The sequence below is a fragment of the Sturnus vulgaris genome, chromosome 3 (assembly GCF_052056855.1).
Source record: "Sturnus vulgaris isolate bStuVul1 chromosome 3, bStuVul1.hap1, whole genome shotgun sequence".
Lineage (NCBI taxonomy): Eukaryota > Metazoa > Chordata > Aves > Passeriformes > Sturnidae > Sturnus > Sturnus vulgaris.
The window spans coordinates 31,820,910-31,848,272 of record NC_142245.1 but is presented as its reverse complement, the minus strand read 5'-3'; the positions used below and the strand labels follow the sequence as shown (position 1 = coordinate 31,848,272).

Below are 27,363 nucleotides of genomic sequence, written 5' to 3'. Positions count from 1 at the left end.
AATTTAACTTTGCAGAACATGTAACAGACAACTCAATAATCCAGCCGTGCCCCCCTTCCCCCAAGTGATTTTCCAAAGGTATACTCTGACTAGTCAATGTTTTACTTCCTCCTCCTCCTCCTCATCCTCCTGTCCTGCCATAACTCAGCCTATTTAGACACATAGTTTACAGCAACCACATAACCATGAGCTACACTTCCCAAGTAAGATCCTCCTGTCTTGATACTACCGTGCTTGCTTTGGTTTTGTGAGACTAAGCATTCGGGCCTGTGTGCTGAGCTGTATGTCCCCAGGTTTCGAGCTTAACGCAAAGTACAAGACGGTTCACAGGATCAGGTTGGAAAAGACCTCACAGGTCATAGAGTCCAACTCGTGACTGAATACCACCATGGGAACAAGACAATGGCACCGAGTGCCACGTCCAGTCTTTCCTTGAACACCTCCAGGGATGGTGACTCCACCACTCCCCGGGTAGCACATTCCAATGTCGAATCACCCCTTTTGTAGAGGAATTCCTCCAGCTGTCCAACCTGAACCACAGCCTGAGGCTGTGTCCCCTTGTCCTGGCACTGGCTGCGGTGGAGAAGAGGCTGATCCTGGCCTGCTCCTTTCGGGAGTTGTGGAGAGCGATAAGGTCACCCCGGAGCCTCCTGTTCTCCAGCCTAAACACTCCCACCTTCCCCTACGCTACACGATCGATAAACATTTTTATATCCGTAGATGTACAAATTATTAAGTCTGCGCGGCATTTCCCCAGAATTCGGGCGTTTGCTGCCCGGGCCCCGCCCGGGGGAACGGGCCCGTCGGGCCGCGCGCGGACGGTGCGTCACAGCCGCGCGCCGCCGGCCGGGGAGGCCCCGCGCGAGGGGCGGGCCGGGGGCGGTGTCGACGCCGCGTCCGAGCGGGGAAACGAAAGCAGCGGCGGCGGCCTCGCGTCCTGCCCTCGCCGCGCCCTGGGAGCCCGAGTCCTTTGCAACCAAAGTCCTTCGGAGCCGGCCGCGGCCACCCGTCTGTCCCGCTTTCGCCGTGAGTGCCACACGGCGCTGTCCGCCGACCCCGGCCGTGTGTGGGTCGGCGCGGCCGCCGGCGGCTCCCGCCGTCTGCCCGCTCTCCGCCTGCGGGGGGGTCTCGGCTCGGCCTCTGGGACCGGGGGCTGCGCGGCGGGCGGCGCGAAGGGGCTGAGGGCAGAGAAGGATAGCGAAGCTGGTGGAGGGTCTGGAGGGTGAGTACTGTGGGGATCGGCTGAGGGAGCTGGGGGTGTTCAGCCTGGAGAAGATGAGCTCAGGGGAGATCTTATCGCTGTCTACAACCACCTGAAAAGAGGACGTAGCCGGGAGGGGATCGGCCTCTTCTCCCAGGCAACCAGGACAAGAGACACAGCCTCAGGCTGCGCCAGGGGAGGATTAGATTGGACGTCAGGAGGAATTTCTCCACAGAAGAGGTTATTAGACGTTGGAATGGACAGCCCAGGGAAGTGGTGGAGTCACCATCCCTGGAGGTGTTCAGGGAAAGACTGGACATGGCACTCAGTGCCACGGTGGTGTGTTCGGTCATGAGCTGGACTCGGTGACCTTAGAGGTCTTTTCTAACCTAAGTGATTCTGTGAGAGGCCGGTGGTGCGGTGCAGAGGTGCTGTGGGGCGTGGGTGGGGATGTGGAGGGGCATTCCCTTGCAGCTGTGGGGCTCCTGAGAGACTGGGTGTCCCTAACTTGCACCTAATTTTGCATGGTTTGAAATTTGTCGGGAAGGCAGGTGCGCCGAGGCGCCCTTAGTGGGGTTTGGAGGGTGGGCGTCTCGATAGGGAACTGGCAGGAGTGAGCTGAGAGTGTGCTGGTCTCTCATTTGGCTCTCTCAGAAGAAATATAAAATAGCTGGTTTGTTAGAGATAAACAAGGGAAAAAAGCTAAAACCCACAATTGAGGCAAGAGCAGATGAAGGTGAATTTTCTGTAATAGAACTTCTGGTGAAAAGGAGATTTCTTGGCCATAGTGCAGCGAGGTTGTGGGATCATTTTGTCAGAGTTGGGGGATAAAGAAAGGGTTTGGCCTGAAGCTGCCTTTTATGTGTTTATGGAAATGATTTTGATAAGTAAAGGTTTGAATTGGTGACCTGGGGCATCTTTTATAGCCCAAAAATCCTACGTAGAATAATAAACACTAATCAAGATTCGGTTTTGTTTTTTTTCAGTAGCAAGGAGGTTTTAGCTGGTGTGCTAAGCATTTTTGCCTTTAAATTTTTACCTGCTTGTTATGTTATCTAAGTGTCTGTGTCTGGGTTGACTTCCTCTACTTGCATTTGGGGAAAGGTAGGTTGTAGAAGTGATTTGAAATTCATCAGTTATAGGGAAATTTCCATATCAGTTTCCCATCTGATTAGTTAGACTAGGTGTTTAAAAAGGTGGGTTCAAAAGAAGCTAGGACTTTTACCTCAAGACATTTACGTTGAGAAGCCTAATACTGAATAGCATAACATGATCTATGCCACCATGCTGCTGTGCATTACAGAAAGTTAACTTGCTTAATGTTTGCCAAGTGTGATCTTCTTTTTGCATTTCAGGCAAATATGAAGAGAAGGACAGAACCTGAATTTAGCAGCCCCCAAAAAAAGCAGAAGAAGAGGGTGGAAGACTTGGGATTAACCCTCAGTTCTACTTCAGATGATGAAAATCAATTTAGTAATCACACTACTCAAGGTAAGGTTGGAGATCTGGAATGTGCTGCTGCAGGGGATGTAAATAATAACCAGGAATTGAACCTACATCTCCTAAGTGATAGCCTGAATTTCAAGGTTATACTCTTTAGGGGAAAAAGCTGCATTATTTCTTTTCACAACCTTGGATTGGTGTGAATTCTTTTAGGCTTTTTAAAAATCTTATGTAAACCTTTTCATCTGGGAATTGTATGAATTCAGATATAGAAAAACTGAATTTGATGTGGATGACATGTGCATGATCCAAAGCTCTAAACATTCTTGTCATATTGATCTTTTCAGTCTCAGCAGTTATTTCTGGTTTGGAAACTCGGTACTGAGTTGGTGTTGTGGGTGTTACGCCATAAGGAAGCATCATAATTAATGTGGTTTAAAAGGAAGAAGGAAATCAGTAGTTTTATCACATTTCTGCAGATGGGAGAAATTGAGATGAATACAAAGGGGCCACTTGGCTGGGGCTTCTACTTTGTAGGACCATCTATGCTGGCTCAGTGTGATTTTTCCAAGGGAGAACAGAGTTGTGAGAGCTCACAGGTGTTTCTTTTCAGAAAGAAGATCTATTTCAGAGTTCACTAACTGCCTACTTTTTCTTGGAGAGTGCTTTCTCGCCTGGAGCTGGGATATAGCACAGATAAGGCACTTGACCACCACAGTTGGTATCACTGTAGGAGAACACGTTAAACTCTCCTAGGATGGTACCACAGGTTGCCTCACTGTCGTGCCTGCTACGTCAGAGTCTTAGCATTTCTCATGAAGTGTTCAAGTGCCTGAACATATAAAGAAGCCTTCCATTGTGAAAATGGAAGGAATGTGTGTGGAAGATGAGTGGGTTGGTATGGGAGTAGCTGTAGTTGCAGGGTATAGTGTGTGTACCTGACAAGGCCCAAGGTGAGTGAGGAGGCCAGAGGTGCACAATGTAAGAGCTGGGGTAGGCAATGCTCTGTGTGCTCAGGCCTGAGCTAAAAGATTCAAACCAATGTTTTTTACATTTTTTCCCTCCTTTTGATTATCGAGTTTATCCGTGAGTCACAGTAGGCTGTAAGAAACAAATTGATATAGTTCAGGGACAATATTTTGGGTAGAGTTAATTGTTTAGTAGTCTATTACACCCATTGTAGTTTCTGATGAAAGAAGTGATTTGAGATTTAATCTCAGCTGAGCATGGTTTAGCAAATCTCAAAAACAAGAAGAGTTTTAAAGGGACTCCATTGAAACTTATGCAGTGAGTAATTATATTTAAGGTGCTTTATGAATCTCTAGAAAATAAGACACATCTCAAAAGCAGGTAGCAAAGTTAACTGAAGATGTGTACCAAAGAAGCCAAAAGCAGTAACTGACCCTAAAGCAAAAATCCTTTGTGAGTGTGTTCTTAGCTAAAAGCTCTGTGAAAGAAACAGAAATATATCTTGTGTGATAGATATTTGAAAATCAAGATGGGTATAGAAAGTTACAAACACAGGTTCAATCATAGCCTTCCTTGTCTGGATCTGGAAGCCTCAAATGATACTGTAAAACTCTAGTGTAGTAGTTATGTGGGGACACAAGTCCTGAATCTTAAAAACTGATTGCTCAGCAACAAGCACTCAGGGCACATTGAAAGGGTTTTAACTACAGTTGTTTATTTTACTGTGGCGTCTTTCATTTTTACTTCACTTTCTTGTAATGGCCTTTTTTTGCTGATTTTTCAGTTGTTTCCTGTTACATCACTGATGCTCAGTTTTCCAGAACAGGAAATACAGAGATCTGTGAGTTGAGAGAGAAATAGTCTATGTTTTTTCGTAAATTAGACAAATGTAAGAAAAGTTCAGTCCTTCTTTTTAAGTATTATAATATCTTTTTTTTTTTTAACAATTCTGTAGAACTAAATTATTCCTTCTTAAGAGATAAACAGAAAAAGATCAACTCTGCTAGCAATCTTCTGTTTTATGTCAGGGCAGCTTTTGTAGTTCAGCTTCCCCTAGTTGTACAAAGCGGCACAAAATAATTTCTAGCACTTGGCAAACAGGGAAGTTCAAGAGGCAGAGGGCCAACACAGAGCATGGCTGTGCTTGCTGTGGATTGCTGCTCCTGAAGTCTGTATGAATTAGCTGTAGTAAGAAACTTGTGCCACTGCTTCATCCTCATAGTGATACTACCCCAGGAAAAACAGAAGGACTTACTGCATTGTAGGACTTCCCTTGGCACCCAGCTGGTACAGAGCAGCCTGAGACAAGTGAGACTACCATGATTTCTGCCCAGATCCCAGTGACACCTGCCTGGAGAGAGTAGGTTTGGGCATCTCACAGCTGTAGAGCAGCAGTGAGGACTATGCAGCTCATACAGGCCTAGGTTCTTACCAACCGAAGGTGGAACTGGGCACAGACAGATCTTCATTATTTGATAGCCATGAAGGTTCTGGTGCATCAGTTTCTGGTGCAAAAGGTTTATTTTGAGTGCTTGCTGTGTGTGTTGGTATTACTTGACTGAACCATTGACTTAAGTTCTTCCTCAAACCTCTCTCAAGGTATTTTCAAAAAGATTGGTGTCTTCTGACCTTATCTTTTACTTGAGTTTGTATGTATCAGTAAACTCTAGAGATGAAAAACTCTCACTTGTTGTAGTGAACTTGGAGATCCTTGCTATTTAACTGGATATTAGGGGTCAAACTGTAGTATAATAAATTTAACTTTCTCTTCTTTCTGCAGTGTTGGCCATTTGGTAGATGCTTGGGTACTTGAAGTGAGTTTTTAGCTAAGTTAGGGATGGATTTACACTCGGAGTTAGGTAGGATATGGAAGAAAATTCAGTATGTTTCATCAAGGTGCAATTGTCACTATTCTCAGGACAGAATCCCTGTGGACCTTCTCAGTTCCTCAGGATCATGGCAAAGGTCAGGCACACCACAGTACTATTGTGGTCATGCTGTGGCTGCTCTCCTGGTGTGATGAGGTTTGCCCGGCCCTTTGTGGGGCCTGGAATCCATGGGGTCAGAGAGGTTGTGTTTGTCCCTGAGGTAACAAGGAAGATAACCAAGTGTTGGTTGCACAGGGTGTGTTATATTACACCTGCATGCTTCGTGTAACACATTTGAGATACTGAAGTGTGCTCTGTGTGTCTGTTTGGAGGACTTAATGAGTCTCACTGTATTCTAACGTGATTACTGAGATGTCTTGCTTCCATTTTATTTTTGCTTTCATTTTCACTTTTTTTGTTTGTTTTCAGAGTCTTCCAGTAGCACCAGTGGGTCTGACAGTGAGAGCGATGAAAAAAGACCAGTCTTCAGCAATGAGTTCAAACAAGACTCTCTTGTGGAGGGTACTTCATCTCGCTACTCAATGTATAACAGTGTCTCCCAAAAGCTTATGGTAGGTCAAAATAGTTTTGCACCAAACTAATAAGAACTGACGAGAGCGAAGTGAAAATACCTGTATATTATAAAAAATACTTTGATTCTGATCCTCTTTGTAGCACGGTTCTCTGTCTTTTATTTCTTTACTGTTTTGTACATACCTGAAATTGACTGCATCCCTGCTTTTTGTTATTGTTCTCTTATTGCTAAAATTTACTGAGAGAAAAGCCTGAAAAACTAGCAGGTAATCAACATAGTTCTTTTAACCTAAGAGATATGTATGTGTTTCAGGAGCAGTGTCTTGCATTCCTCCTCTGAGTTTTACATGAAGTTTTAACTGATACTTGGAATGCATCTTCACAACAAAGAATATCATCATAACATTCATTTTTTCTTATACCAACATCTTTTTTTAATGAACCATCCATGCTTACTGAACCCTCTGTGATGAATGGCTCCAGGCTCCTTGCTATTTTTCTCTTTGAGCAGGCTGTTCCTGCATTACTGAACCTTTTGTAATTTGCTGTCATCTCATCATTCCTCAGATCTAGTTTTTTTTATATCCTGCCTCAGTGAAGTGAACTCACTTGAAAGTCCTGAAAGCTACAATTGAGGTTAAAAATGCTCAGTGCCTTCAAGTCACTTCAGGGTGATGTGTCATTTTCCCCACTACTCTTTGACCTTAGCAGTATACCAAGTATATCAAATCTTGCCTTTGGTCCCTTTATAGGCCAAGATGGGCTTCCGGGAAGGAGAAGGTCTGGGAAAATACGGCCAAGGCAGGAAGGATATTGTTGAGGCCTCCAATCAGAAGGGAAGGAGAGGCTTTGGCCTGACCCTCAAAGGATTTGATGGGGAGCTCAATATTGATTGGCAAGATGAGCCAGAGGTAAGTACTTTCTGGTTTAAGTCCCATTTCTCTTGTGTTCAGCAAAAACTGGGAGAAAGAATGCGTAAAGCAAGTGTTGTTTTTATTGGCAGCTGTCTCTTTTCCAGTGTCTCTAAAGTGTACTTTGAATTATAGACTTCTGTTTTGCCTTGATTATCAGACTCTATTAAAGAGGAATGTGATGAGGTGTTGTTTTGGGGTTTTTTTGTGATGGAGGTGTTTGGGGTTCTTTTCAATTTTAAAAAGAAAAAGTTTTAAAAGTTTTTTTTTTAAATAAAAGTTTTAGTCCAGGAGGAAAAAACTCTACAGTTGGCACTAAAGTCATGGCATAACCCCTTATGCTAGTATTGGGAGAAAACTTTTGGGGAGAAATTAGTTTTTGCATTTTTCTAGTAAAAACATCTTTGTCTCTTCCCATCTTTGGCTCTGTGACTTATGTTTGCAGCCTAGTGCCTATGAGAAGGTGGACTGGTGCCCTGAGTGTACCACGGAGATCCCAGATGCCCAGGAGCTGAAGGAATGGATGACTGTGGGGAAGGTAATTTTTTATCTCTCAGTACTTATCAGCCTAAGACAAAGCAGGAGTACTCAGCTGGGGACAGTTGCCATGTCAAATAGCTGTAAAACAGCACAGACTGTGAACAACTTCTTGAGGTTGCTAGTTTAGCTTCCTGCTTAAAGCAGATCCAGCTAGATCTGATCAGGTTGCTCAAGGCCTTGTTTAATGGAGTTTTGAATATTTTCAAGGATGGAAACTTTATAGCCTGTTTGGGCATCTGTTCAGTGTTTGACAGCACAGCTGACAAAAGAAAATTTACGTATGGCTAATTGGCATTTTTTTAATATGGCTTTTGTCCATTATTTCTTGTCATGTCACTGTACATCTCTAGGAGCCTAGGGCAATCTTTTCTGTCTCTTGTTAGGTACGGCAATAGGATTTCTCTGCGTACTGAACAAACTGTTCTCAGCTTTTTCTGGTACACCAGGTGCTTTTTCACTCTTGTCGTTTTGGTGGCCCTTTTGCTGCTTTGTTCCAGTATGTCTGTTCTTGTACTGGAGAGGGCTAAACTGGATACAGTATTTCATATGTGGTCTCAAGATGCCTAACAGGAGAAAATTCCTCAGCCTGATTGCCATGCTTTTGCTGATACAGCCTAATATATATGATTGGCAGCCTTCATCCATTATTGGTACATGCTGCATTCTGAAATGACAATATCTTGCTTGCTAATTGCGCTCTGTGCTCTTGTCCTGTTGCAGAGGAAGCTGATGATTGAAGATGAAACAGAGTTCTGTAGTGAAGAGCTTTTACGTAATGTCCTGCAGTGCAAGGTGAGCCCCCTTTTAAAGAGGAGCTGAAGTTTTGGGGGAGCAAGTGAAATAAATAATTAAAGAGGATTGAGTACTTAGGTAATTGACAAGAGCTCAGAATGCCCTCTGTCACCTCTATGTCACTGGGATGACCTAGCATCCTGTTTTTTACTATCTGCTCAGCATCCTGTTTTGAACCTCAGCCTTCTAAGAGATTGTCTTGGTTTAACTGCAGCTGGCAACTAAGCCCCCTGCAGCTGCTCACCTACCACTCCCCCACCAGCAGGACTGAGGAGAGCATGGGAAGGGTAAAAGTGAAGAAAAGTTGTAGGTTGAGATAAAGGCAATTTAAGTAAATCAAAAGCCACTCAATGGAAGGAAAGCAAAACAAGGAATTAATTCACTACTTGCCATTGGCAAGCAGATGTTCAGCTATTATCTCTTGGAGAGCAGGGCTCCATTACGTGCAAGGGTTTCTTTGGGAGACGAAACCCATAACTCTAAATGTCCTCAGTTTCTTCCTTCCCCCAGCTTTATATACTGAGCATGATGGGGTATGGTATGGAATATCTCTTTGGACAACTGAGGTCACCTCTCCCAGCTATGTCCCCTCCAAACTCCACAAGAGTGCACTCCCAGCCTACTTGCTGGCAGGGTGGTATGAGAAACAGAAAAGGTCTTAATGCTGTTCAAACGCTGCTCAGAAGTAACAAAAACATCTCTGTGTTATCAACACAGTTTCCATCACAAATCCAAAATGTATCTCAATACTAGCTACTATGAAACAAATTAACTCTACCCCAGCCAAAACCAGCAGGGAGATGATGGAAAGCAGTCACATGCCCTTAGTCCGACTCAAAGGCTGAAGGCTTGAATAAGCTAAGGAAATGAGCTCCCCTTCTTTTCTTTTCTGTACAGTCTTCCCTTCTAGATTTTATCATGCCCTTGTATACTGCAGTAGAGTGTGTGTGTATGTATATGTGAAAGAAATACTCTTAAGCTGGGACTGCTTTTAAGGTGGCAAACCAGATTATCAGGCTCTGGAGCTATCAGTACAGAATTTGTCAGTGTTATTAAATTTGCTTGAGAGCTGAGGTGGCTTAGAAGAAGAGCAAATATCATTATGAGAAAGAAAAACATTCTGTATTGGTGAACCAAATCCTGCATGGAGTTTGCTGTCTAAGGAGAGAGAAGCAAGAAAACAGGAAATCTTAATGCCTGCCTATCCCTCCAGCCATGCCAGGTCCAGATGAGCTTTGTTTTTTTTTGTGCAGAGTGTATTTGATGAGCTGGATGGAGAAGAAATGCGTCGAGCCCGAACAAGGTCTAACCCCTATGAGATGATCCGTGGAGTTTTCTTTCTGAACAGGTTTGTAGAATGTCTGGTAGTGTAGTGCCTTTCCCATGTTTGTCCGTTTTCAGCTGTGGGAGCCAAGGATGAAACTTAATGAGGCCCTATTTATGGGTTCACAGGGCTGCAATGAAGATGGCAAATATGGACCATGTCTTTGACTACATGTTTACAAACCCTAAGGACTCCCAAGGGGTGAGTGCCTCTAACTTTCAAACAGCAATGCTTTCTCAGAGAATGTGGAAGGTGGGAAGAAAGAAGAATCTTTAGGGTACTAACTGGGAAAACAGGTCCCTGAAAGATTCTTCTGAGCAGTGTAGTTTATGGTATGCGTAGTTTGACTGATAGGAACTGTTACAGGTCAGTAGAATTTCCTCAGTTTCCTTTTGCAGGTGCCTTTAATAAAGGAGTATGATGCAGAGCTGCTCTACTTTGCTGATGTGTGTGCTGGTCCCGGAGGCTTCTCTGAATATGTCTTGTGGAGGAGGAAGTGGCATGCGAAAGGATTTGGCATGACCTTGAAAGGACCAAATGATTTTAAGCTGGAGGACTTCTATTCTGCTTCCAGTGAGCTCTTTGAACCTTATTATGGTATGTAGTGCACCCCTGAGTGTTACCTGATGTTTTTGCTTATGCTTCAGCCTCTGTATTAGTGGCAGGGCTGGTATTAATACCAGCAGGGGGATCTAGGAGAAGCCTAGGGAACCATTTTGAGAGGTAGAAGGGGGCTGTCAGTGGAGAAAAGGGTTGATATTGGTGAGCCTGCATATCAAGTAATTTTTCTGACAAGTCATTTTCATTTTTAAAGTAATTTGCATTTATTACCAGTCTGGCCTGGGAATACGTTTCATTGTAGCAGTTGCTATTTGAGTACTTTGCTTATCTGAACATTATAGAGTGCTTAAAGATTGCTTGACAAGGTTTTTCTCACATCACTGATCTCAGCCTGAAACACGGTGAATGAGATGACTTATCACAGAATCATAGAATTGTGTGGAATTGGAAGGGACCTTAAAAATCATCTAGCGCCAACCCCCCTGCTGTGAACAGGGACACCTTCCATGAGACCAGATTGCTCAAAGCCCCATCCAGACTGGCCACGAACAGAGACTGGGCATCCACAACTTGTCTGGGCAATGTTTCCCAGTGACTCATCACTCTGAGTAAAGAATTTCTTGTTAATGTCTATTTTAAACATACTCTCTTTCAGTTTAAAGCCATTATGCATTATTCTGTCACTATACTCCCTGATAAAAAGGCCCTTCCCATCTTTCCCGTAGCCCACTTTAGGTACTGAAGGGTGTCTGGGCTCCCTAGAGCCTTTTCTCTGGGCTAAACAGCCTCAGTGTTCTCAGTCTATCCTCATGGGAGAGGTGCTCCAACCTCCTGATGTGCCCAAAGATCTATTAGCAGAGTCAGAGATAGAAACCTCATTTGCCCAGCTGTCGGCGTGTTTCTGTATCAGACTTTCGTAGCTGTGCTCTGATAATTGATTGTGGGCTCTTAGTAAAGATAAATAAAGGAGATTGAGGCTAGAGGCTGTATCTGAATCACTGTGACTAAATGAGCTGCTTTAATCCAAGGAGGTTTGTTATGTTAACATGTTTTACCTTGCTTTGAGACAGCAATTGTGTGTGTACACCTGTTTAGTCTACATCTCATCTCATGCACTGTAAATTGTTAATCTTGATGATGTGTTTGAGCTCTCTGTCTGCCTTGCCTTTAGGACAAGGAGGGGAAATCCAAGGATTGCTAGAATTCGTGCTTCTTATTTCAGACTCTGTAAAAGAAACTGGAGGGTGACTGTCTTGTAGAGCAGATTTTGCTTTTCCATTGGTTTTTTTTTTTCTCTCCACCACTGACTATTGTTGGCTGCCATTCTTGACACCTGACTAGGAGCTCCTAGAGAATGGTTAGTAGCATTTAATGATTAGATCTTAGTTAAAGTGAAAGTTCATGAAAAGGGCAGCAAGGCAGATAAGCACCGTGTTCTAATGGTTGCAGTGTTTGGATCTTCATAGTTCACAGCAAACTGGTATTACAGAGAGGAGGAGATAGCTGGAGAAATTAATAGCCCAATGATTTTGATTAATTTTCTTGATCCCTTTCTGTTATGCTATAAAGTCTAGTCAGGTGTGTACAGACTCTCTTCCACTGATGGGAAGGAAATAGCCTGCCATGATATTTCTGCTGTGAAGAATGGTAACGAATTCCAGTGTCACTTCATTATTGACGGGATAGTTGGTTAGGAGTTTAGTTATCAAAACTGTGTCATGCATCCTGATCTCTTCTGCTTTCTAGTCTTCCAATTGAAGTAATAGAATCTGTAGTTGTAGAAGATTTACAGGAACTAATATGAAATGGAAGTTCAGGCTTACTTAAGGCACAACTGCTGAGCCCTAGAAGACACCTTAGGTCAACTTTCTAAAACACCAGCTGGGGGACAATGTAGCTCTCTTTTAAAAGAGCCATATGGGAAAACTGTATGAGTATTTATACACAAACTCTACGTCTCTTTCCCTACTCCCTTTACAAATTCGTTCACATTTTTTTTAAGGGCGGTTGCTTTTTTAAAGCCCAAATTGCACTTTTGAAAATAGACTATTGTATGTCTTTGGAATGATTTGAATTCTTAGTAGGAGGTTACAAATGCACAATGTAAAGAATTTTGCCGTGTCTGTAATAACATGTTTTTAACAGGTGAGCTTTGCAGTGAGGTTGAATCTTACATTTTCAGTAGGTTCAGCTATGTGCCATTCCTGCTTGGATGAGAATAGTATGTTGCCATATAGTCTTCATTTGTCTTTTGCTGAGGCTAATATACAACTCATCATTTGAGCATGTTTATTGTATGATCTTGTTTCAGCCTGACCACTCAATCTGAATAATTTTTCTGAATTAAAAAGCATCGTTGGTGGTGAACAAGGGACTTCGTTGATCGTTATTTGCCTATCAAGATCTTTGTAATTTCTCACTAAACTTTGATTGAATACAATAGATCATCTACATGTACTGATCTTTCATTTGTACTTGCAAATGTGTTATTGAGTGTCTCCTTTTCTTCCTTAGGAGAGGGTGGGATTGATGGAGACGGAGACATCACTCGATCAGAGAACATTACTGCTTTCCAGAATTTTGTTTTGGACAATACTGATCACAAGGGAGTGCATTTCTTAATGGCCGATGGGGTTGGTTAATTTCTTTTTCTCCCTGCACTAAAAAAATCCTGACAAAACTGACATCTTGGTCTGCATACAGTAGGACATTTGACATGTGTCTGCAGCTACAATGTGAAATTCTACAAGCCTTGCCATTAAAATTCCTGTTGTTGATTCTTTTACCTTAAAAAAAACAGAAAATATTTAGTTTCATAGTTTAGGTCCATGATTTCGTTCCTCAGAATCTTTTGCTTGACCAACAGATTTGTGGAGATACTAATCATATGCTATGCACTTTGCAGGGTTTCTCAGTGGAGGGTCAGGAGAATCTGCAAGAAATCCTAAGCAAACAACTCATGCTTTGCCAGTTCCTTACAGCACTGTCCATTGTCCGGACAGGTATGTTTTGTCCATTAATATTCCTCTTTCTCTATGGTCTGGGTGGCACTGGGGAATGTTTATCAGTGCCTTGAAGTCTACTCTGCCATGAGTTGCACAGAATTGAATGTCTATGCATAAGTCCTGAGATGGTTGTCACAAAGCTAAAAGATCTGGTCAGAAAAATAAGCTAATCTGTGTCTATTTGGCTTTTAGTTAAAAGCATAAGCTAAAATCTGTTAATTTGAAACACTTAATTTGTTGGGTTTTGTAGCTGTCCTGGGGTAAGGTCCTGCGTTGTGATAATTGGACAGTCAATCTGAGTTGGACCAACTTCTTCAATATTCCAGCTTATTGGAATAGAGTAGTCTTTATGCAGTTCTTCCTTTCCTCTAGCTTCTGAAGGCTTTTCTCCTTTAAATCTGCCATCTGTGTGATAAGAACAAATGATGCCTTACCCTGTCTTAGCTGCACCTCATTGTTGCTAAATGATGGACCTTTGACTGTGTCTGTTTCTGATGGCTCCTATCTTCCACTGAGTTTAGTTAGCCTTTGGCACTGATATAGAAGACAAATGGTAATAAAATGAACATTTTTATCTTGTGCCTTATGTTTAGAAGAACCTGAGGTAATGATCTACTAAGGAGCAGTCTCAAATGTGATATGATAAAAGGGGCAGCCTTCTTTAAGTCCTTCCTACATGGGTACATGATAGTTCTGTAAAAATGCCTGCTTTTTGCTTGGGGAAATTGGGAGTCTTGTTTGAAGGAGAGGGGCAACACAGACTTTTTTCTCTAGATGGCAAGTTGTTCTGTTTAGGTAACATCTATTAGTCTTCTCCTTTAGTCTGAGGTTCCTTGTTGCATATATCAGGGCTCCTCTTCCCTAGAGGCTTTGGGATAGCATGCTGCCAGGCTGTAGGGCACAGTCTGGGCCTGGAAGGGAAGGATAGTGGGGAGATGGGTTTGCTTGTGAGAAAGCCTGCATAGAGATTAGATTCTTGCCAAGGGAATGCTTTTCTCTCTTTGCTGCAGAGACATAGGGAAGATGTTTCATTAAACCTTGCTGGCCAACTTCATAACTATGTTCTGGATGCTGTGTAATTGCACAAAACCCCTGTTACTAGTTCTGCAGAAGGATTGTGGTGCTCAGTATCTCATTGTTTCCCGTATAATCTGCTGGCATTGGTGTACTTCCTTTTTTTTTTCCAGGAGGAAATTTTGTCTGCAAAACCTTTGACCTGTTTACTCCCTTCAGTGTGGGTCTTGTTTATCTGCTGTATTGCTGCTTTGAGAGAATTTGCATCTTTAAACCTGTGACAAGCCGCCCTGCTAACTCAGAGAGGTGAGATGCTTGAGCATGAGGGTCTACTAAAGGAAACAATCCTCTAAATACAGTGATAGATGGATTTGGATAAGCCTAGTGGAAGCTTTGTTACCTGTCTCAGTTAGCAGCTGTCTTGGAGGAGGAAACATTTTAGATGTTTCGCAAATTACGGACAAGATAAAGATGATATTTGTCAAATTGCCCTTATGGGAAGGAAGCTGTGGAACTGGATATGTAACAAATCTTGTTTTGCTTGGAACAACTATGGTTTCAGTGAAGCCAGAGGATATATGAGAGGCTGGACATGAGCTGGCACTGTGCGCTCACAGTCCAGAAAGCCAGTCGTATCCTGGGCTGCATCCAAAGCAGCGTGGCCAGCAGGATGAGGGAGGAGATTGTGCCCTGCTACTCTAGTCTGGTGAGACCCCACCTGCAGTGCTGCATCCAGCTCTGGAGTCCCCAGCACAGGAACGACATGGACCTGTTGGAGCAAGTCCAGAGGAGGAACACCAACATGATTTCAACGATGGAGCACATTTCCTGTGAGGAAGGGCTGAGAACTAGGGTTGTTTAGACTGGAAGAGAGAAGGCTTAGGGGTGACCTAACTGGGGCCTTCCAGTACTTGAAGGTATGGGATTATCTTTAAGATCCCTTCCAACCCAAACCATTCTATGATTCTGAAATATTATCTGTGTTCTCATTGTACCTGTGAAGTTCAGCAGAATTTATTTACTATTTGAGGGAGATCTGTGAGAGGTTTACATAGGGTTGTGTTTCCCTGTCCTTTCCAGAGCTTAGAAAATGTACAATGACTCAGTGATAGGTGAGTTTGCATCTTCGTAAAGATATCCAGGAGGTAAGGGAAACTGTCCTTACAACGGAAGTGTGGCAGAAAAGTTGGCTGTGTGAAAGGACTGAGCCCACTTGATGTCTCTGCCTTGCTCTGCAGATATGTGGTGTGCAAAGGCCTGAAGTCAGGGATTGAAGATGTGCGGAGTTACCTTTTCACAGTGAACATCAGACTCAACCAGCTGCGCAATTCTGACGTGGATGTGAATCTTATCGTCCCACTGAAAGTGATCAAAGACAACCAGGATTTCTACAATTACGTTGTCCAGTCCAATGAAAAGTGAGTTACTATGGGTGATGAGGGCTGCTGGCTGTAAGCAGATTAATTTAGCATGGCTTTCAGGTGTGATTTCCTGCACTCATGGAAATACTTGCTGATGCTGCCACACTGCTCTGCCTTTGTTCCCTGAGAGGCTGAGCAGAGCAGGGGGACTCTGTGCAGACAGAAATGCTGTATTACTGTTTGGCCTCTGAGTACTGTGTAGAAAAGAAATGAAAGTACTGCCTAATTTGTTCCAGTGATCTTCCTGTCAGTTTGAATCATGTTGGCTAAGATCCCTCATTGCTCTGTGAATCAGACTGGCTTTCCCCTGTTGTCCCAGCACTCTTTCTTGTTTTGAACAGTAGAACAATGTTGGTGGTGATTAATTTGCTCCCTGACTAAAACTTTTCTTCTCTTTTAGCCACTGCAAAGTTCAGATAAAGGCACTAGCCAAAATTCGTGCCTTTGTTCAAGACACGTGAGTATATTCCTCTGGCTTTTGGTGAAGACTGAATTAACCTACTATTAATGAATTGTTTTGCCTTTGTTTAATAAGTTGTTGAGTTGAGCTGGTATGTGTCTTGGCCTTTGGAGCCAGAAAAGTGAAAAGTGCTTTTAGGTAGCTCAGTTTGTGTCTCTGCCTGAGTTATTTGCAGAGATGTGTGAGATGCTGGAGGAGTCCTGAAAATTGATGGTCTATTATCACCCTTGTTGAGAAGGCTTCCATGCATTACATGATTTCCAGCTACCAAAAGTGAGCTTGTTTCTTAGCAGGAATTTAACCAGAAAAGTAACTTGCAGCTGGTATGTTCAATTCAACAGTAACCTTCCAAACTGAGTGTGGTTCATAGTTGTTCATTTTTCAAGGGGCTATTCAGAATATCTGTGTTACAAAGCTTGACATTAATTTCTTGCATAAAACTGAAGCCATTGCAATATTTCCCTGCAATGGCTTTTCTGTTCACATGTTATTCAGACATAATAATGTGGTAGAAAGTTGAGTGAATATGGTAGTTAGAAATTGTCTTAGAATTGATTCTAAGCTCTAAGACACTGTTTTTTGTATGGCCTTCAGCAGGTCTTCACTATTATTCTTAAGTAGAGCTGTGTACCCAGCTCTTGGAGATTAGCATACGTTTGTACAAATACATAACTTATTGAAAATATTTATACTCAGTGGTACTTTCGTGGAATGAAGTGATGGCTGATAGTCTAGTGCATACCGTGAAACAAAGGAACTGGAGGGTGGGGAGGGAAGGCAGCATCCTCTTTCATACTACCCTCTGTGGAGCAGTTCAGGTTTGTTGTTCCCAAGCCAGATGCTGAAAGTTCCTAATTTTATAAGGCTGGGACATACAATGCTGTAAAATCAAGGAGGTTTCACAATGTTAACAGTCTGCTGTCTTTCTGTAGAACGCTGGTTGAGCCAAGGCAGGCTGAAATCCGAAAGGAGTGTCTCCAGCTATGGGGGGTAAGTAAGGTGTCAAGCAGGCAGATTGTGAAGGTGTCCTTGCTGTAGTGAAACGAGTGGAGCTATAGTAAAGATAGGACTTTCTAGACAGAGGTTTAATATCTTGTCTTGTGGGAAAGTCAGAAACCATGTCAAGCTGTAATGTAATCAAACAGGATATCTCTGATTTATTGTGTATGGCTTAACTGAGCAAGCTTCTTTGCAGTTGAGAATATTTCATTGTACACAAAGTGAACTCAGCACCCAGATCCCAAGCAGCAGAGCTCTCTAGAAGGTCTTGTTTTATGAGTCTGCAGTTTCTGTTTCCTGAGCTTTTGACTGCAGTGGGGCTGTAGATATGGCAGTTAGTTTCACAGGCTGATGGTGTGTCTGATGAAAGGGTATTTCATCAAAACATGCATGACATCAAAGGTTTAGACTAAATCTTCCTGGAGATGCCAGTTGGTTTCTCTGAGATGTGGTATGCCTACATTAAGTTTGCAAAACATGAGAGACATTTTATTTGCCACATGACATCTCTTCTTCATCTCGAATTCCAAGAGCAGGAGTTTCAGGGGCAGGATGTTCTGTGATATATTGAAACCAGAAATGTTCCTTTGAATGTGCCAAAGAATAACACTCAGTATCAATTGTTTGTGTTTGTTTTCAGATTCCTGATCAGGCTCGTGTTGCTCCTTCATCTTCAGATCCCAAGTCCAAGTTCTTTGAGCTGATTCAGGTGAGACCTTGCCTAGAGTCCTTTCATACAAATATAACTTTTTTTTCATATTGGAATTAAGAGATGAAGAAGCTAGTCTTGGATTATTGTTTCATATAGAAGTTGTGTTTACCTGCCTGTTGATGTGTTGTGTCTATCTTGCTTTTTCCATCCTTCGCTCTTTAGGGCACAGACATTGATACCTTCAGTTACAAACCCACTCCTCTGAATTCCAGCACCCTGGAGAAAATTCGCCAAGTGTTAGATTACCGGTGTATGGTGTCTGGAAGTGAACAGAAGTTCCTCTTGGGGTTAGGGGTAAGTGCTAAGAACAGTCAGGGAGTTTTGCTGATTCATTTCAATGCTACTACTCTGCCTTGCAGTTTCATCCCATCCTTTCCTGTCCCTAAAAGCCTAAAAGAATCCTCATCAACAGTACCTGAGACTGCTAGTTATTTATGTTTCTTTCTCCTGGTATCACTGCTTTTCACACTAATTAACCCTTTTTCTGTAATCTCAGCCTACACAGAGACCTGCACTCCTGCTAGTGTCTCTAATTATCTTCACTGTCCTTTTAAAGGTGTTCTATTTCTGCTTCTTTGTGTGGGTGTGAAAAATCACTGGTAGATTAGAATCGGTGGTTTTGTTCCTTTGCTGTAGAGGTTAAGGTTCTTCCTTAAAACTTATGACAAAGAAACTGCCTGTGACAGCCTAGGACAAAAAGATTCTCTGGGGGTTGCTCTGCAGTTAGAGGTCTCTTCTCCACCCCTGCCCTCAGGAAGCCTTGGCTGAATTTGACTCCGTCTTTATGTACAGAAATCACAGATCTACACCTGGGGTGGTCGCCAGTCAGACCGCTGGACAAAGCTGGATTTGAAAACTGAGCTGCCACGAGATACTCTTCTCTCTGTGGAGATTGTTCATGAGCTGAAAGGAGAGGTAGGAGCCTACTTTCTCTTTTACCATGTTGCTGCAAATACAAAGAGCAGTTTCACCTAATCTCTGTAAGATACTGCAGAATAAATGTTCCATCTGTGCTGGGTCCAAGGTTTTTTTTTTGTGTATGATCTTTAGAGTAATTATTTTGGGTTAAGTTCCTTCTTTCTGTCCAGTGCTAGAAATACGAGCTTTCAACATTGTTTTGAAAACACTCTGGACCTGATACGTTGCTGTTCTAACTGGAGCTGCACATGACGTTGCCACCATGACTTCATGTGTCTGTGGCTCTCTGGGTACATAATTGCTCAGTAGTCACTGCAGGCTATGGGGAGAAGATCTTCGTGGTATATTTGCAGTGTAAGGTGAAAAATCCCAGCTGCCTGGGAGTTTCCTCTTGCACCTCAGACGAGGATGCTGTAGTGTGCTGGGCTTTGTGATACCTGATAAGACACAGACTGCTGGTGATGGCAGCCGTGGTCCTGCCCCGTCTCCGTCTCCTAAGTCAGAACTGAGTATTTGAGATGCATAAGTTCTTGGAGGACGCCATGGTCCTATATAATGGGCAGTAGGGAATTTGTGTGCTTCTAATATCTGGAAAGGTGCCTTCTTGCTAGAAGAGATGCCCTTTCAAAAAATAGGTTATAAATCAAAGCTGAAATATCAACTGTCTGAATAATAAATTTCTGTATTGCCCTCCTTAGGGGAAAGCCCAGCGAAAAATCAGTGCCATCCACATCCTTGATGCCTTGGTGTTGAATGGCAATGATGTTCGAATGCAGCATTTCAACCAGAGGTATGTAGGGTCTGGAGAAGCTTTTGTCTGTACATGTGTAGGAGTGACTGGGAAACAGTGTTAAGACAAAAAGCAGAATGCTGAGCAAGGGAGACAAGTGAAACACTGCTGTAAAGATGAATTGTGAATGAAGCTGCTCTGAACTGAAGTACATATGGGCTTTTCCAACTGTATCTTCTCTGTGTATGAGGGCAGCTCTAGCATCTTTCTTAGTGTAGAGTGAGCCAGGCATGGCTGGGGTAAACTGGGAGTATAAATGAGCTGAGCGAGAAGAAAGAAGCCCCTCTGTTTCCTTCCTTAGGGACATAATGTCTCTGCTAGTCCTGCTAGCTTGATATATTTATCAGTGTTCAACAGCATGTGGACTTATCAAGTAAGCTTTGGAAACTCATTCCTAATGGATAATAGGCAATATCCTGAGTTGGTAATGTCCTGAGTTGTCTAATCACTTACTCTGTTGAAACTGTTACCTACCTGCTGTGCCAAAGGTTTCGTTAAATTGTTGGGCTCTCTTTCCATGTTCATTCAGGATTCGGCTGGCAGAGAAGTTTGTCAAAGCTGTTTCTAAGCCCAGCCGGCCAGACATGAACCCCATCCGGTGAGTGATGGATGCCTCCTTCCCTCAGCCTCGCTTGCTTTGGTGTCAGTGTGTTGGAGGACCTGAAGGGGAGTTAAGTTTCAAGCTGAAATTCATAGATCTGTTGTGTCCTTTGGAAAGAGGCTAAAAGTTTTTCATGTATTTATGGTAAATATTGTTAAGGGAGAAGTTGTGCCCTTTTTTCACATGTCAAACAGTCACATTTTTATTATAGGTGAATTGGCTGGTGTTGATTCCAAATATATGTGATTGTAAGTCTAGCACCCAGTGATCTTAATCATTGCAAAGAATTCTGTCCTTGTCTGCCCTGAAGGGTCAGCAGCAGTACAGTGCTGATGGTTAGTAAATGCAGGACTGACCAGCATCTATGAGGACATGGCTTTAGTGACAACCCCCAGGAAAGCTGCTGACAAAGGGCTTCAGCTTTGGTTGTCTCCTGGCCTTCCATTTCATTAATTCTGCTGCAGTATAGCATAAGAGCACTGCTGTGAGGTTATCAGATATGTATTATGGACAAAACGGCTTCTCATTCACAAGCTGAAGTGCAGCAATATAATGAAAGAATCTGGAGGAAGGGAAAGAGGATCTTCTCCTTGATGGCTTAATGAAAGGTAATGAGTGGAATCTCCACCTAATGACAAACAGACAGTTGTGATAATTGGAGGAGCCTAAAATGCTGGAGAAGACTGAAGGTGAAGTGAGAAGGAGAGCTGGGGAAATGGATTGTAGAGGGGGCATTTACTGCTTTTGTGGAAAGGTGTTAAAAGTGTTCCTGCTGTGCTCCTTGAAGCCTGATGCTTGTAGCAGTATGTGGGAAATGAATGGTTGGGGTGTCCAATCAGAGGCAGTGCTTTTTAAACTTACTGATTGCTTTTCTGTGTCTCAAAACAACAAAACCAGTTTGATGTAATGACAGAATGAGGACTCAAAATAATCTTTACTGATTTAAAAAAAAAAGCTCTTTTTACCTCAGGGTAACTAACAAGTTTGTTGCATCTCTGAGGATAATAATGGACATAGGACAATTATGAAGATCAAGTTGTTTAATTTTACTGTGAGGCAGCATGCTGAGGCCAGAGCCTGCCTAGGACTGACCTTGGTCAATTTATCTGATGGGAAAACAAAAGCGCCTGACTTTCACTGTTTTCACTTTTCTGTATAGTCAACCTGAGGTAAAAATTTGCAGCTTCCTTAGCAGCAAGGATATATATCTGCTGCTTACAGCAATCCAGCCATGAGCATGCAGGTGTCAGGTTTTCTCAAGCCAGGAAAAACTAGGCACTGAAGCATAAGATAGAGGAGAAGGGTGAACCTCAGATGTGCCTGACTACCTCATGCTGTACAAAATCAACTATTTGTCTGCTCCCTGTAGCTGGGCAGAAAAAAAAAGCACAGTTTAAACTTTTTTTAAATGATGTTTTTGTATTTTCTTCCCAGAGTGAAGGAAGTATACAGATTGGAAGAAATGGACAAGATTTTTGTGAGGTAAGTGATTGGTACAAATAAAATGTCAGGGCCCACTGAGGTTATCAGTTATTGGTGCACAGGTATGGGAGGGATGTTCTGATCTGTGCTAGTGGAGTCATGAAGATAGAGCTGTTAGAGCTCGTGGTGGCTGCTGTTCCTGAGATCCTGCTCACTCAGAGCATCATTGCATTTTAATGCTGTAGATGTGGCCAATGCACTGCATTAACAGTTGGAGTAGCAACAGTATCAGAGTTTGGGTGCAGAAGTATCAAGTGGCTTGAAATGTCAAGAATTCACACTTGAAGTAGGAACCCCATTCGAATTAATTATAGTAGCTCATCACAGATTTTTCACCACAGCACTCAATCTTCAGCCTGATCTAGATGGATTTAACTGGTTTCTCTTGTCCTGTGTGGGAAGGCAAAAACCTCAGTTCTTCAGGATGTGATGATTTGATCCTGTCCTGTGTGGTGCTGTCAGGTCTTGTGACACCCTGGAGAAGGGGTGCAGATGTGTGTACAAGCACAGTAAAGGAAGAAGCACTCTCTGTCACTGCCTTCTCTCAACATTTAGGTTAGAGATGAAAGTCATCAAGAGTTCAGGGGGAATGCCCCGGCTGTCCTACACTGGCCGAGACGACCGGCACTTTGTGCCCACAGGACTCTACATCGTGCGGACTATGAACGGTAGGAAGAGAGAGTTCCCACTTCCTCTCAACTTCTCGTTGTCTCTCCAAGTACAAAGTATTGACCAGGCTTGGCCATCTTGGTAAAAAATTAACGGCAATATTCCAATGGCTAGAGATTAAGTGTGTTTGCATGTAATGAGGATAGGTTGGATTTGAGTGAGGTTTTTCTGTTGTGGGTTGATTAGCTATCACGTGGGTAATTCCATTTATTTACATAACTGATAACCTTCTTTTTCAACGAGGTAATAATTTTTCATCAAGCTGTTTTCCAGAGTAATAGGACATGGAAATACCCTGTTTCAAATGTCAACTTCTAAGTGCAGGGAGAAGGGATTTTTCTCAGTGAAGAGAGAACAGCATGGGGGAAGGAAGGAAGGAAGGAAGGAAGGAAGGAAGGAAGGAAGGAAGACGGAATAGTGGAAGGATCACAATTATTCTTATAGATTCCTCCTCCCTACTTGCACTGTATTTGTATTTCTTCTTTTTTCCCCCTTGTATTTTCTACCTGATCCTTGTAACCCTTCTGCTAGATCCCTGGACAATGGCATACAGCAAAAACTTCAAGAAGAAATTCTTCTTCAACAAAATGACCAATGTAGCAACGTACAACCTCCTTCCTGAAGCCATTGCACCCTTTCAGTGAGTATGAGCCAGAGCTGAGGCTCTGGACGGGTCTGTGTGGTGTGTGTATGCCTGAGTGTTCGGCAGGGAGCTCAGCGGTGCTGTGTCCTTGCAGTCGTTTGCAGTGCAAGCGCAGCTAGTCACCAGCAGGGTGTGCTGCAGGAGTTGGCACCTTCTCAGGCTTTCAGGAAACTGCTGATGTGGAATCATGGATTTTGCAATTAATGGCTATGAATAACAAGCGTCTCACAACTTTGTTCTGCTATCTGCAGCTGACTACAAGTTACGGAACCTACTGCATGCGGGGAAGTAGAAATTGAGCCCAGAAAGTGTAGTTTGTTCCATCTGTGTTTTTAACATGTTTGGTTGGAAGTTGCTAATTTAAAAGCAAATCCCAGTTCATTTAGCCCAGGCTCTAGAATAAGCTGCGGGAAGCTGGGAGGGTTTTTTAGAGACTGGGAGAGAAAAACAGTGGCTCCTTGGGAAAGGATGGAGTGGCTTGTGATTGGACAGTAATTAACATTGTGGTTGCTGAAAACCATCTGTATCTACTGAGTATTAGGCTGAGGGCATTACCTAAGGACAGCGAATCCTGAATCTGATTCCTCAGGGCTCCCGGGTAGAGATGTTCGGCACTACTACCATTACCCAGGACTGTGCCTCTGAGTGAGAACTTGATATGAAATAGCACTCCTGATTTTCTCACTTTGAACCTCCTTACCTGTCTTACAGCAGCACTTTCAAGAATCCTTATGCCTTTCTTCATGTGGTGAATGGCAGAACAGGCTTAAAAGGAGAGGCACATGATGCTTTTTCCCTGTTTGTCAGGATGGGGCTAGTTCTGCCTATGTACTATGAAATAGGCCAGCATGAACCTACAGGAATGGCTGAGGAGATGGAGGGAGTGCTTGTGTAGGACTCCAGAAGAAGGGATGTGTTGTGGTTAGTGAGTACTAATATGTCTATAATTAGCCACTGACATGGGCTCTTGTTGCTGTGCTAGTACTGCTTTGTTAGAACAGAAGCACTAAATAAGCTATGAATATTAAGTGTCAGTAATTGTACAAAACTAAAGGCTGCTGTGTTTGCAGTAATTAGGAGCTCTGATTTCATTATGGCTGGGACTGTGTTGATACAGCGAGGGAGAGCTGTGCTTGATGGATGGAGTGGGAGATGGCATTGTAGGACCAGAACTCTCAGCAGCCAAGCAGGGCTCAGTTATTTCACATGAGGGGAAAGAGGGAATTATCCTAGCTGCAATGGGAAGTGCTGTTTATTTGCAAAGCTCCGTAGGACAGCTGTTACTGATTATAGTAGGTATGTGGTGAGGGATTAGGTTATTGCTCCTGGCATACTTTCTAAATTCTTCATTAAGATCTTTCCATTGCCTGCAATGACAGTTTGATCCTCTGAGAAACTTGGGGGGAGGTAAGGCTTTTCCCTAGTGACCTGACTCCTTCCAGCAAATACTGAACTGAATTTGAGTGAAGCTAGAATTAAGAAGTTTGTTTCCATGGAAATCTCTTAGGCTTCGCTGTTGCTGTACTTTGAGGGCTGTAGAGTTTGTAAGGTGAATGAAAGAATGAATGCACCAGTCTTTTCTAAGGCACCTCTTGTGAGTATTTCTGTGTGGCTCCCATAGCAAGGGCAGCTGTCTGTCGCTGAGATGGAAGTGTTTTCCTTTCCCTTCCCTGCCAGACTAATCTTGCTTTCCTCTCTGTCCACAGTGTCTGCCATTACAGCCGCCTCTTCTGGGAATGGGGAGAAGGTGTCAAAGTGCACGACTCTCAGAAAAGACAAGATCCAGAGAAGTTATCAAAGGAGACTGTCCTGTCTTTCATCCAAGCACACTACCCCTAACCCTGCTCTTTTGAGGGTGCAGGGAGGGGCCAAGCCCAGCTTGGATTCTTCAGGGACTGATGGGACTGGGAAGGCTCCACAACTTCTATCCTGGTATTCTCCAGAGCTGATTTCCTGGAGATGATCGAACCAGAGGGTGGTATGCAGAAGGCACAGGATGAGGCTTTACCCTGGCAGTGTATATAAGAGTACAGCCCAGGTAGCACCTAGTGCTAGGGTACCCAAGGTGACTCCTGGAGCCAAGGCCTAATGTCCTTTTTTCCTGACCTACTGCATGCATGAGGCCAAGGGGCTGGCAGCTTTTTTTGCTCCTATTCAAACATTCAGCAAGGTTTGTGGAGCTGTGTGTGTGCCAGAACTCCCCAGGCTTCTGCTTCTCCTGCAGTGTGGGAAGGAGCAGAGATGTTTTGATGGCAGAGCTGGGCAACAGCACATTGAAGCAGCCCTGCATTGCTCCTGGCAGCTGTCTCCTTGGCCTTGTCAAAGGCTACACTACCCAGTGGAGGATGGTAAGTCTTTGGCGAGCTGTGGCCAGAAGTTATATATTCTTGTCGGTGTCTCCAACACTTCTGTTTATCAAGGCACTCAGCTAGCCACTGGCAATTCTTATGTCATGGTTCCCTCTTGGACAAAGGCCAATGCAGGTGATGAGTACAGTTCCTGGCACAGATCTGATATGCTCACACCTCTGCAAGCTGCTGTGACAAGGATTTTCCCTCTCCAGGTTAGTGACTAATGCCAAGCCAGCAGCCTGGGGTTAATTTTTGAAAATATATCATGGTTGGTATACGTGCTTCATGGTACTTCTGAGACCAAGGTGCTTTGATTCTTGGTACTCAACATTATTACCTAAAAGTTCAGGGAGGAAAATGGATGTGGGAGGGAAGACACAGAAAAAGTAGCATGCTGAAGTCTCTGGAAGAAATGATGGGAATGTCTAACTTAGGTGAAAAGACCCAGGACTTCAGTAGAAAGATACCTTTAACCATGTAGGTTAATCAGAAGCAATCTTGTCCCCTTACTGTGCCCACAGTTACCAGACTTTCCTTTTTAAATACCAGAGTGGCTTTGAAATCCTCTGTATCTCATTTGGCTCTGAACTGCAACCGAGGTGAAGGTACAGAGCTGGGAAACTCAGTATGGCATTTGTGTCAAGACTTCATGCACTCTGCCAGGCTCAGAGTTGGCTTCTGTTGCATGTTTTACCTTCACTTCTGGCTTCCATGGCACTTTGCCAAGTCTTCCACATAAATAAGAAGATAGTTGAATGCTTTTGGACAAGCAGCAAGATGGTCCCCTTTTTTGCCTTTTTTTTTGTTTGTTTGTTTGCTCTTGGCTCGTTTTTAAACACAGATTGGCAGTAGGGAGAAAAGTGATTTAGGGGTTTGTCTGAACTGTGCCTTAAGGAAAGCTATAGTTCTAGAATCTATAGCAGTTGTTTAGATTGTCTTTTTCTCCACATCCATATGAATGATTTGAACAAGCCTGTGCAGTGAAAAATAGAAATTCTGACTTAGACACAGGTCTGTCGAAGTAATTGAAGGACTGCAGCCTGTTAATGCATCCTCTTGGCTGATCTGTAGACCCTCTCTGCTCTCAAACACTGGTAAAACATGTATGAAAGAAATGGTGTCTCTCCCTTCTAAACAACAAGATGTGTGTCATTGGCAAAGGCACTTCCATGAGGGATAGGGAGGAATCTCTCCCAGTGGGCAATAAAGTGCCTCAACCTCTGGTGTCCAGGCCTGTGTGCAGTTGGCTTTTCAAACCAACCAGCAATTTGAGTTCTGAGGACCTCTGTGGTCTGCCTTGAGGCTGTTCCAGTGCCAGCAACGCATACTGCTCCCTCTGCCAGGCTCCTTTGTAGAGTGTTGTATCCTCAGCTCAGAGCTTTGACTCCTGTGGGCTGGCAGACAGAAGAGTGACTAGGAAGTAAACTAGGATCAGTGTAGGCCTTGGAGGGTACAAAAAAACCTGGTCAGTCTGCAGGCTAGCTTTTATGAATGGATACTTTGTTTACTCAGTTATCTCTAGTTCCTCATTTTAATTTGCTTTTATTTTTATTTTTGATGCACTGAACCTTGATTCTGAATCTCCCTTCAAGAAGGCAAGCATGAACCACCAAGCTACTTGCTTCCCTGCTGAGGGACTATGTTGGGAAGGGCGGGTGAGGAAGGTCTTGCTGAAGGGAGTGTTTATGTATGTTAATTGCACAATGTATTGTTATTAGGCTTTGTATAATTTTGTGTTGACTTCTATGCTTTCATGTCCTATTACCAATACAGCCCCTTTAGTTCACAGCGGTGCTTCTTTCCTTTGCTTCCCACAAAATTCAGGCCAGCAGTGTCTGTCAGTGTGGCAACAGAGAAATACCAGCAGAGTTAGATTTTCAAGGCAATCCCTTTTAAAGGTTTTTGTGGCAAGTTTAGAGCATTGGAATGAGAGGCCATTACAGGTGACAGTCTCTGTCACTCCTGCAACATGGGTAGGCTCCTGTTCCACTCAAAGGAAGTACATTCCAGGCCACAACAAACCAGTAGCCCGCTGTTGAGAGCTTACTGACCAGGGAGTTAGGTGCCTAACATTGTCTAGGCTTACCATGGTGCAATGTGTGCCAGTAGGGAGATAGTAGGATGAGAATAAAGCAGTGGCTGAGAAACAGGACAG

The 27,363-nt window shown here is 43.4% G+C and overlaps 1 protein-coding gene across 1 annotated transcript; it reads left to right on the top strand.

Annotated features, from left to right (window-relative positions):
* The first annotated feature begins 881 nt into the window (after window positions 1-881).
* CMTR1 (cap methyltransferase 1) lies at window positions 882-26,996 on the top strand. Its single transcript, XM_014878073.2, has 24 exons — window positions 882-1,222; window positions 2,557-2,692; window positions 5,911-6,053; window positions 6,768-6,926; window positions 7,372-7,464; window positions 8,187-8,258; window positions 9,512-9,606; window positions 9,711-9,783; window positions 9,981-10,179; window positions 12,658-12,776; window positions 13,049-13,145; window positions 14,336-14,468; window positions 15,401-15,580; window positions 15,984-16,040; window positions 16,976-17,033; window positions 17,683-17,751; window positions 17,917-18,048; window positions 18,547-18,669; window positions 19,371-19,462; window positions 19,992-20,060; window positions 21,498-21,545; window positions 22,101-22,213; window positions 22,746-22,854; window positions 24,564-26,996. Exons 2-24 carry the CDS (start codon window positions 2,563-2,565, stop codon window positions 24,694-24,696), a joined length of 2,496 nt encoding a protein of 831 aa, XP_014733559.2. The 5' UTR covers window positions 882-1,222; window positions 2,557-2,562; the 3' UTR covers window positions 24,697-26,996.
* The last annotated feature ends 367 nt before the right edge of the window (window positions 26,997-27,363 follow it).